General features: G+C 54.2%; 1 protein-coding gene across 1 annotated transcript in view; it reads left to right on the top strand.

The window, feature by feature from the left end:
- LOC311341066 (caskin-1-like) overlaps positions 1-11196 on the top strand; it is a gene marked incomplete at both ends in the record, with an annotated part of 25706 nt that extends 14510 nt beyond the window's left edge. The window contains 10 exons of the mRNA XM_084465978.1: positions 288-484; positions 1269-1350; positions 2967-3037; positions 4188-4295; positions 4857-4958; positions 5306-5444; positions 5853-6739; positions 7986-8649; positions 9874-10369; positions 11103-11196. Of these exons, the coding sequence (XP_084322104.1) occupies positions 288-484; positions 1269-1350; positions 2967-3037; positions 4188-4295; positions 4857-4958; positions 5306-5444; positions 5853-6739; positions 7986-8649; positions 9874-10369; positions 11103-11196 (2840 nt within the window). The remainder of the gene's footprint in view (positions 1-287; positions 485-1268; positions 1351-2966; positions 3038-4187; positions 4296-4856; positions 4959-5305; positions 5445-5852; positions 6740-7985; positions 8650-9873; positions 10370-11102) is intronic.
- Between the last annotated feature and the right edge of the window lie 424 nt (positions 11197-11620).

Here is an 11620-nt window from a genome sequence, read left to right as displayed (position 1 = left end):
AAAAATACACAACATTTTCAAATAGAAAATGTTCAAATCGAAAATAATGTACAAATATGTATCCAGCTGTTCTGCATTTTCTATAAAACATGAAATAAAAATAAATAAATAAATATATTTATGTATATATAAAAAAAATAATAATCGTTTCAACTTGCGATCGAAATTGCGATCAAAATTTGAGTAATTGCACAGCCCTGGTCTGACGGCGGTGTGTGCGTGTGTGCGTGTGTGTGTGCGTGTGTGTGTGTGTGTGTGTGTGTGTGTGTGTGTGTGTGTGTCGCTAGGCGGGGACCGCAGTGGCAGCGTGGGCAGCCTGGGCAGCCTGGGCAGCGTGCGCTCCACCAGCAGCCTGCAGGGCAGCGGCAACACCCACGTCCTCAACACGCCCGCGCCCAGCCCGCAGACCGCCACGCCCCCGCCGGGCCTCAACCCCCACGGCCTCAACGTCCCCGGGCTGCACGCCCAGTCGGAAGGCGTCAAGGTGAGGGGGGCGGGGGGGGAGGGGGGGGGGGGGGGGGGGAGGAGAGAGAAAGGAGGGGGGGGAGGAGAGAGAAAAGTCTCCGTTTTCTTCTTTAACCTTTACTTCCCCTCCAGAGACCGTGGAGGAAGATGTCTCAAAGCTATTCGATAAAACACAGCTCGAATGCCGAGAAAAACAATAACAACACATGAATACAAAGTATTAAAAACTCATCCACCTGACGCTACGGTGATACGTGATAAGAAAATCTGTAAGTGTAGGAGCCATATGTTCACATAGGGCTGTTGAACACTTTGCCTGCTATCCCATTATGATCAGTCCAGGATAATAATAATAATAATAATAGGAAACTCTGTCCTTTTCTGAAAGCAACAGTAATCCACCGCTGATGGCAACACTGACAACACTGTGGTTAATACTGAGTGTTTATGTGGCCCACTGGAATATAGTAGCGTTTCTCCTGTGCTGTAATAACTAGGAGAGTTCACATGAGAGCTTGTTGGATTTGGTTATCATGAGCCTTCACTTCCAGCCTACAGTAGAACCCGGCAGTTTATGTGAACCGACAGGGTCACATAACATTGAGACTGAGGAGACCAGACTACATGAACACACAGAGAAGAGTCTTCATCAAACTCTCAAGGGTTTGGTTTGCAGGAATAATGTGTGTAATAAAAGTGTGTGTGTTGTATGTGTTGTGTGTGCTGTGTGTGTGTGTGTGTGTGTGTGTGTGTGTGTGTGTGCGTGCGTGTGTGGCTGTGCGTCTGTGTGTGTCTGTGTCTAGCTCCTGGCTACTGTGTTGGCTCAGTCAGTGAAGGCTAAAGAACATCTCATGGAACAATCCCAATCTGTGGAGCAGTCAGCAGGTACAAGCATAACACCATATTTCATAAACTTACCTGCTTTTCTCCCTGTAATCTGGGATCCAGGCATCCAGCGGTCCTACTTTGTTAAAGCAGGGGGCTTCTGGGGGCTGATTTATGCCTTTTTTGCCTGTTTTTGAGGAGATATCACCGAAGAAATCTTGTTTGTGCGAATAGTTGAAGCGTGGGATTAATAAGTGTATTTCTACAGTGTCCAGTCTACACTGTGTTCAATTGAAACAATTGACACTTTTTTTTACAGTTGACTACTCATAGTGTTCCCTGCACAGATCCCTGCATCCAGCCACGTGATTGGTCAAAACAAACATGTAGCGAAAGGAAGCGAAACACCCCACTCCCTCCATTGTGAATCTTAAGTCTGACTTGGGACGCTGTCCTCCCTGTGTAGCTGCTCATTAGGCAGTAATAATGAGGGTTAGTGTTAGGGTTATTTTGAATCTGAAGTCTGACTTAGGACACTTTCCTCCCTGTGTAGCTGCTCATTAGGCAGTAATCATTAGATTAGGGTTAGGGTTAGGGTTATTTTGAATCTTAAGTCTGACTTGGGACACTTTTCTCCCTGTGCTCATTAGGCAGAAATCATTAGGTTTAGGCTTAGAGTAGAGGGCTGATTATGTTCCCACGTTCACACAACGCAACGACCACGCAGACGCTTCGACTCCGTCATGAACCTGGTTTGGTCCTGCGTCGGGTTTTAGTGAGCGGACCAATCACAGCCCTTGCGTCGCCTCAACGGAAGGTTACAATTTTTGGGAGGCGCACGTCAGGCCCTCGCGGTGGACACAAGGAGGGTCCGCGAGGACGTAAGCCCGGGGTCCGTAACCCCCTTTGCGTTGCGTGAACGTGGGACCATAATCAGCCCTTTAGGCTGAGGGTTATTGTGAGTCTTAAGTCTGACGTGGGGCATTGTTCTCCCTGTGTAGCTGCTCATTAGGCAGTAATCATTAGCACGGTGTTTATCACAGGGAGCTGCTGTTGAAGTGCATCCGTGCTCATTCAACCTCCCCTTGGTGGAGGATCAATTCAACTGATTGAATCTTACTTGAATGCTAATTTGGAAGTGGTTTCTGTTCATAATAAACGTTTGTGCAATACTCACACTCACACAATGCACTCACACTCGTTAAATGGTGTGTTGTATAATCGACGCTATCAATTTCAGTGCCCTGTTACTGCAACGGAAACATTTATTGAGTAATTAAACCTCATAAGGTCGACCTTTTAAGGTGGTAGACATGGTCAGGTACAAATTGCAACAAATGTGCAACCACTTTTAATTGTAGTGTCCTTTTATTTAATCATAAAAGGGAATATTTTATATTTTCCTTTAAACATTTTAATACACTTTATGGAACATCTGCTCTAACTGTCGCCCTCTTTCTCTCTGGCTCACACACACACACACACACACAACCACACACACACACACGACCACACACACACACACACAACCACACACACACACACACAACCACACACACACAACCACACACACACACACACACACACACACACACACACACACACACACACACACACACACACACACACTCTCTCTCCCTCTCTCTCTCTCCCTCTCTCTCCCTCTCCCCCCTCAGGTTCTACAGCCAGCTGCCAAGTGCATGAACAGCGATCGTTTGAGCGGAAGGCAGAGGAGGAGGATGGGAAAGTGAGTTTGGGAAGCCCCTCCGAGCCCCTCCGTGGCTCCTCTGTTTCCGTTCCCGTTCCACAAGCATTCTGGGGGTCTTTATGTTTGAGAGGGGGTGGGGGGGGGTGGGGCGGGGGGGGGGGGGGGGAAACCGTCGATGTGTCCATGACATCCTCTCACTCTCCTCAGAGGACTGGCATGTCATCACAGGCTCTCAAACGACTGTGTGTGTGTGTGTGTGTGCGTGTTACCATAGAGACAACAGCAGCAGAGCAACAGACAGGTGGAGGGATCGGTGTGCGCTGTCTACCTAGCTCCCTCCACACAGCCCCCCCGGCCCCTGGCCCTCCTCCTCCTCGTAGCATACCCCCCCTCCCCCCCCGAGGCCCCCAGCGAGACCACACCGCTGTGTGTGTGTGTGTGTGTGTGTGTCTGGAACACGCTTCTTACACGTGTCCTCGGTGCACCATGTAATATGGCCACCAGCGGTGCTTCCCGTGTGAGGCGACTCAATGCGTCGTAAGAGCACTCTCCCTGGGCTGTAGGGCTGCAGACAAGAAGTGCTGAGCTGTCCTGGCGACGTTTGCTGTGCCGTTGCTACCGAGGCGGATCTCAGAACTGTATTTTTTGAACCGTCATCTGTGAAGGTCACTTGGGGGTTATTCAAATGCATAGCTGGTGGTTTGTTGAGCCCCTTTGGCTGCTCTCTGGGAAAAAAAAGTGTTTTTTGTTTTTATGGGCTTCTGCAAGACTTGCTGTCGAAAGGAAGTTGCTGTTCACTGTGTGCTGTGCTCCCATTGTTTGGAGACGTCGCGTGTGATAGCAAAACCGGGCTCTACTGTTTCAATCGCTGTCTTCTAGAAGGAACCAGATGTTCTTTGTTTGGTTTGGTGTTGTTGAAACAGGAACTAGCTTTCCGTCTTTTCTGTGGGAAAACCTGGAAGTATAGTTCCAAGTCTTGCACAATCAGCTGGTGTTCAATGTTCAACGATGTAGACGGACCCACTAGTGTTCTACGTGGTCTGCTGTAGAACCGAGAAGCAGCGTTAGTTGATCTGTGTTTTAGAAACATCAAGTTCTGTTCTACTTCCTGTGCTGTAGAACCAGGTAGTGATGTTCCACGTCCTGTGCTCTAGAACCAGATGGCAGTGTTCTGTGTTCTGTGTTGTAGAAGGAGGCGGTAGTGGCATGGCTGGGTGAGTTTCAGCTGCAGTTCTACACCACCCACTTCCTCACCGCCGGATACGATCTAGACACCGTTAGCCGCATGACCCCTGAGGTAAGGTCATGCCCACTGATACCCCCTGCCCCGCCCCCCCCCCCCCCTGTCCCTTGTCTGTCAAGGCTCCGCCCAGCCAGCCCAGCTGTCCAATCAGCTTCGCCCCTGACCTGGATGATGTCATCATGACCCTCCTGTCTCTTGTCCCCTGACCCCCCCGGTGTGAGTCCTGTGCCTCGAGCAGCCATGTGTCACCTTCTGTCATATCTTCATATACATCGCTACGCCCCAACATGGCCATTTGTCATTCTACCATGTTGGGAATAGGAATGCGTCTCCTTGCTTTGTCGTTGTTTTGATGCGTGTGCTTGCGCATGTCTTTTGCATCTCTGCGCACGTGCACGTGCACTGCATGTGTGTGTGTTTGTGCGTCTGTGTGTCTGTGCAAACTTCCTTTGTGCGTCTGTGTCCGTCCTTTGTGCAGGGGGGGGTAGCATAACTTAACTTAAACCTGAACAGCTCCTATGGACTGTGCATTGCAGAGTCAATATTCAGCTGAATGAAACCCACATGGGTGTGGGGAGGTGTTTTAACGTCCGGGAGTGTGCGTTGTTGTTGAAGGACTTGACAGCCATCGGGGTGATGAAACCTGGACATCGTAAGAAGCTGGGCTCAGAGATCAGCAAGCTTCCCTCCACAGGGTGGCTACCAGACCACAAGCCTGTAAGTCTCCTGGCTATTCACACGTTCACATGTTCACTTTATTTATCTACCTCTTTATTAACCTGTTTTGGTGTATTCACATATTCATGTTCACTGTGTGTGTGTGTGAGTGTGTGAGTGTGTGAGTGTGTGTGTGTGTGTGTGTGTGTGTGTGTGTGTGTGTGTGTGTGAGTGTGTGAGTGTGTGAGTGTGTGTGTGTGTGTGTGTGTGTGCGTTTGTGTGTTTATTGATGAATTGATAGAAGAATCTTTAATTTATCATTTATCTATTCACTTGCTGACCAATTCACCTATGGATTTGTGTGTGTGTGTGTGTGTATGCGTGTGTGTGTGTGTGTGTTTGCGTAGGCGAACCTGGCAGAGTGGCTGTCTCAGCTGGGCCTCAGTCAGTACTACCAGGTGCTGGTGCAGAACGGATATGAGAACATCGATTTTGTCTCCGACATCAGCCTCGAGGACCTGCAGGAGATCGGCATCAGCAAGCTGGGTGAGACACAGCCCCCGCCACCCCGTCCTCCCCCGCCACACTGTCCTCCTCCCCCACCGTACGCACAAGAAGAGAGAGCGATGTGGAGATTGAGAGTGTGTGACGATGACACACGCAGGCAACACTGTCTGTTCTACAATAAACGGGAGCTCCTTCTGCAAAGTGCAATGTGGGCTTTGATGATGAATTGCAATGTGCTTATTTCAATCTTTTGTAAATAATCGTTGTTATTCCCACCCACGTTCAAGTGCTCCCCCTCCGGGATGTCTCATGTTTTCGCCAAACGGCTATAAAAAGAATATCAGTCTTAAAGACACAACCCCACAACAACAACAACAACACCACAAACGGCGTCTAACTCCTGGTTCTCCTGGTCTGCGTCCCCCCCCCCCTCCCCCCCCCCCACAGGGCACCAGAAGAAGCTGATGCTGGGCGTGAGGAGGCTGAAGGAGCTGCAGAGGGGCCGGCGGGGGTCCGACCCTGCCCTCACCCCTCCCTCCAGCCCCGGGGGGGGTGGTGGGGACGGCGGCGGCGGCGCCCGGGAGCACCGTGACCCCGACCCAACCCCCCTGGCCAACAAGGCCCGGCCCGGCCACGCCGCCTCCCACGCGCACACGCCGCCCCGCACGCCCACGCCCACGCCGCCGCAGACCCCCACCCACGTGCGCGGCCAGCACGCCTCGCCCCGCGCCCGGCCCCGCCCCGCCCCCCACGCCACCGCCGCCGCCGCCGCGGGGGGCCTGGACGGGGCGGGGGTCCCGCTGCTGCGCCTGCCCAGCGCCGAGGAGGAGCGACGGCGGACCCACAGCCTGATCGGCGGCGGCGGCGGCGGCGTGGGAGGCTCCGCCGACTCAGACTCCGCCCCCAGGTACGCCACCGTGTGCCGCAGTAGCTCGGACCTCAGCGAGCCCGCCGCCAACGACGTGAGCGTCAACCGCAGCCAGTCCTCCGTCACCCTGCGGCCGCGGCGCAAGGGACGGCCCCCGACGCCGCCCAAGAGGTCCTGCTCCTCCATCACCGGGGGCGACGGCGAGGGGGACGGCCGGGGCCACCACCACCTCCACCACCACGGGGACGGGCTCCTGGGACCGCCCAGCTACCGCGAGCGGCGGGCCAGCGACTGCGGGAGCCTGGGCTCCGCCTTGAGGGCCCAGGGGTCCGGCGGCGGGGGCCTGGAGCGGTCCGAGGGCCCCTCGGGCAGCGTGCGCAGCCTGGCCGCCATGTTGGAGTCGTCCATTGGGGGCGGAGCCAAGACCCTGCCCAGGACCATGGGCGGCAGCAACAGCTACCTACAGGTGCCGCCACGTTTCTCTGCTCTGTGGAGACCGGCTCACTTCTTTAGCTTCTGTGTCTTTGTCTTCATTTGATGCTTTTATTTATTGATCACTTCGTCACTCTTTTCCTCTACTTTCGACTACCCCCGGGCTGCCATAACTCAATATCCCCGGCATGGGATGAATTAGGCCTGGGCAATAAATCAATAAATTATCGTATCGTGATAGACTTTTGATCAATATCAATATAAAACATGTTCAATATATATCGATAAGAGACTGGACCACCGAATTTAGCAGCTGGGTTTGTTACACAAACACGGTTCCATACATACATTGGAGTATTTATCAATGAAGGACAGTGGAAGGTCATATTAAGTGTTAAACAGAAGTGTTTAAATCCAGCATGGTAATTCCTAGTCTTTTTAGGTCATTAGAATTATCAATAGTTATCGATATCGATCAATATGATCATGTTATATCGCGATATGTCTTTCAGACATATCGCCAAGGCCTAGGATGAATAAAGTTCATCTTATCGACTCATATCTGGCCCCAAGAGACAGTGTTTCAGAATCAGCGGTTTCTGTTGTGGTCGTTAGTGTGTTTACCTGCCTGTTGTTGACCTGTCTGTTGTTGACCTGTCTGTCATTGACCTGTCTGTTGTTGACCTGTCTGTTGTTGACCTGTCTGTTGTTTGTTTACCTGTCTGTTGTTGACCTGTCTGTCGTTGACCTGTCTGTTGTTTGTTGACCTGTCTGTCGTTGACCTGTCTGTTGTTTGTTGACCTGTCTGTCTGTCGTTGACCTGTCTGTTGTTTGTTGACCTGTCTGTTGTTGACCTGTCTGTTGTTTGTTGACCTGTCTGTCTGTCGTTGACCTGTCTGTTGTTTGTTGACCTGTCTGTTGTTGACCTGTCTGTTGTTTGTTGACCTGTCTATTGTTTGTTGACCTGTCTGTCGTTGACCTGTCTGTTGTTTGTTGACCTGTCTATTGTTTGTTGACCTGTCTGTCGTTGACCTGTCTGTTGTTTGTTGACCTGTCTATTGTTTGTTGACCTGTCTGTTGTTGACCTGTCTGTTGTTTGTTGACCTGTCTGTCGTTTGTTGACCTGTCTGTTGTTTGTTGACCTGTCTGTCTGTTGTTGACCTGTCTGTTGTTTGTTGACCTGTCTGTCGTTTGTTGACCTGTCTGTTGTTTGTTGACCTGTCTGTTGTTGACCTGTCTGTTGTTTGTTGACCTGTCTGTTGTTGACCTTTGTTCCCCAGGCCAGCCCCCCCGTCCTCCGCCGCCAAACCAACGCCGGCGGCCTGGGCTCCGAGGAGGACGACCTCGTCAGCCGGCGCCGGACCATCAGCGGGCCCATCGAGGGCATGGCGCCCGAGGGCCCCGCGCCCGGCGGCCCCGCCGACCTGTCGCCCCGGCAACCCAGCCAGCCCCGCCCGGAGCCGCGGCCCCGCTCCACCGTGGCCTCGCCCGTCTGCGCGCTCGCCGACGGCACCGCCACGCTCCGCAGGAGGCCCGTGCCGCAGCAGAAGCCCCGAGACGCGGGCGGGTCCGACCCGGCCGTCGCCGCGGTGACGCCGGCCTCCGCCGACACCTTGCGCCGGAGGCCGCGCAACGCGTCCAACGCCGCCGCCGCCGCCGCCGCCGCCGACCAATCGGAGCGGCCGCAGCAGAACGGGGTGGCGGTGGCGGTGGCGGCGGCGGTGGTGCTGCGACGCAAGCCGGCGACGGAGCTCTGTGGCGACCGGCCGGACGGCGACGGGGAGAGCTGCGAGTGGATGGAGGCCCGGAAGTCCCTGCGGCCCCCGCTCTCGCCCAAGCCCTCGGGTGGCGCCCTGCGGAGGAGCCAAGCGGAGCCCACCACCCCCACGCGCAAGGTCCCGCTGCCGGGCCCCGACAGCTACGTGGACGCGGCGCAGAGCCCTGGTGTGGCACGCACGCACACACACTCGCACGCACACGCGCCACGCACACGCTCACACGCACGCACACTCAGTCACACGCTCGCACACACTCTGTCACACACACTCAGTCACACACTCTCAGACTCTCACACACTTAGTCACACACATTCACATACTCACACAACTCACATGCCCACTCTCACACACACACACAAACACACACGCACACGCACACACGCTATGCCGGCAGGATCGTGTCATATTACGTGCGCACATATCAACTGAACGTGTCACACCCGCGTGCTTTGACGCCTGTGCAGCAGACAGCGCCTGACGTGTAATGTACTTTCCTCATTGACTTATAATAGTCCCCCGTTCACGCGCACGTTCACGCGTGATGACTGCTGCACGCCGGTAATCACACTACGCGTAGTGACTATGAAGATAATTGAACATTTTTGTCAGGCGCTCACACGTACGCGGAAACGACGTGCGCAAACTCTGTCACGCGTAACAAGAAGCTGCGTACGTATGAAGCAGCGTGCGCACGTCTGCATGTCACTGTTTGACAAATGTTGTTACGCGTTCACACACACGTGCGGTCGCAGATTCTGATGCTGCGCGGCTGGAAGTTGATCTGCACGGTGCGCACACTACGCGTTACATGACCGTGTAGTGTAGTTGTTCTGTGTTCCATTTTCATCCATCCCCTGGTTGACTAAAATGAAAAGGCCAACTACACTACACGTTCATATTACGCGTAGTGTGCGCGCACTGCAGATCAACTTCCGGCCGCGCAGCATCAGAATCTGCGACCGCACGTGTGTGTGAACGCGTAACAATATTTGTCAAACAGTGACAGACAGACGTGCGCACGCTGCTTCATACGTACGCAGCTTCTTGTTACGCGTGAAATACAATCTGCGCGTAACAACGCACGCACACATGCATGCATAACAAAGTAACCATGCGTGCACACACACGTTGCTGCACATCTTTCCAAGTGTTTTGACTTCGATTTCACCCCATACACACGCACACACACACACGCACACACACGCGCGCACACACACACACACGCACACACACACACACACACACACACACTTTAATGCTATTTAATTATTATAAGTATAAGCATGTTTTTATCATTTTCCTGTAGCAGGAAATTTTCCTGCACATGATCGCCAGTTCGGTGGCATCAGGACGCTGATTGTGTCGCGTTCTGTCCTCCTCTGTCCTCCAGAGCCCAAGCGCGCCCCGCCTCCCGTCTCCCCGAAGCCCCGCGGGCCCCCGACGGCCCCCAAACCGGGCAAGACGGCAGCGGCCGCCTCCGCGGCCATGAGCCCCAGCCCCCAAGCCCCCAGCCCCCTCGCCAGCAGCCCCCTGGCCCCCAGCGCGCTCGCCCCTATCCCTCTGGTCCCCGGCGTAGCCCCCAGCCCCCTGGTCACTAGCCCGCCCTCCGCCCTCAGGCCCCCGTTCCCCGTCGGGGGGGCCCCTATCCCAGCCCCGGACCCCCACCCCGTCCCGTCCCTTTCCCCGGGGGTCCCGCCCGCCGCCAACACCCCCCCGGCCCAGAGCCCGTCCACCCCGTCCCCTCACCCCGTCAAACCGCCCCGCTCCTCCATCGCCGGCCTCTCCATCGACCTGGGAGGGAGGGAGGCCGAGGAGGAGAGGGAGAGGGAGAGGGAGGAGGAGGAGGCGGCGGCGAGGAGAAGCGCGGAAGAGGAGGAGAGGAGGAGGCGCAGGAGGAGGAGAGAGAAGGAGGAGAGGAAGAACATGGAGGAGCAAGAGAGAGAGCGGAGGAGGGCAGAGGAGGAGGAGCCGGAAGAGGCAGAGGAGGAGCAGTGGGTGGAAGTGATGAAGGAGGAGGTGGTGGACGGGAGGAAGGAGGTGCATCACGCTGTGGAGGAGCACGGGGCGGCTCCGCAGGCGGTCGAACACAACGTCCAAACGGAGGCGCCTGAAAACAAGTGAGTAAGCACGCAGCACAGAGGGGAATGTCGTCAATCAATGTCATTTCAGTGACACCGTTGCCAGGCTCCAGGTTTTGTACCTTTGGACCTTTTGTCCATCCTCCCATAATAATGTACAGGACATCCTCCCATAATAACGTACAGGACATCCTCCCATAACAACGTACAGGACAATCACACCGTGTCCCTTTTTTCAAAACACCAATGTAATGTTACCCTTTCGATCCTTTCGGGGGTTTTTTTTTAGATAATCAAGCAGAGCCAACCAACGCGTGATGAATAAAGACTCCCTCCAGTTAAATGAAAAGATAAATAAAGAAAAATACCTCACGTTGAATAACAGTTAGTTTCACACCGAGTTCGTTTCCAATAAACTAGAGAGAAACGGCAGAGCGGCGTCTGCCCTGAAACTGCGCTTTTTTGTGCGTCTTGCTGCGAGGCTGCAGTGTTTACGACACAAACACTGAACACACTGGCTGTCTTTTGGTCCATTTCCCAGATCTCAAGCGGGGAACCCCCCCGCCTCCATCCTGGACGACATCGGCAGCATGTTTGACGACCTGGCGGACCAACTGGACGCCATGCTGGATTGACCCCCCCCCTGCCCGACGCTTCACCCCTAACCCTCCTGACCCGGCCGTCCGTTCCACCAGTACCCGCGTGTGTGTGTCCAGAAACATGGCTTGTAGCTAGCCATCTGTGTGTGTGTGTGTGTGTGTGTGTGTGTGTGTGTGTGTGTGTGTGTGTGTGTGTGTGTTTGTTGGTGTATTAAGCTGTGTGTGTTTAGGATTATATGCCTAGGAGCGTGTGTTGTGTGTGTTTTGTGTGTATGTGTGTGAGTGAGAGCATTTGTGTGTATTTGAGATTGTGTGTTAAGGAGTGTGCGTGTGTGTGTGCGTGCCTGCGTGCGTATTAAGATGGGTGTGTTGAGGAGTTTGTGCGTGTGTGTGTGTGTGCGCGCGTGTGTGCGTGTGTGTGTGTGCGTATTAAGATGGGTGTGTTGAGGAGTGCGTGCGT

This window comes from Micromesistius poutassou (assembly GCF_964030765.1).
Source record: "Micromesistius poutassou genome assembly, chromosome: 3".
Taxonomy (NCBI): domain Eukaryota; kingdom Metazoa; phylum Chordata; class Actinopteri; order Gadiformes; family Gadidae; genus Micromesistius; species Micromesistius poutassou.
This window is presented reverse-complemented; position numbering and strand designations above follow the sequence as displayed.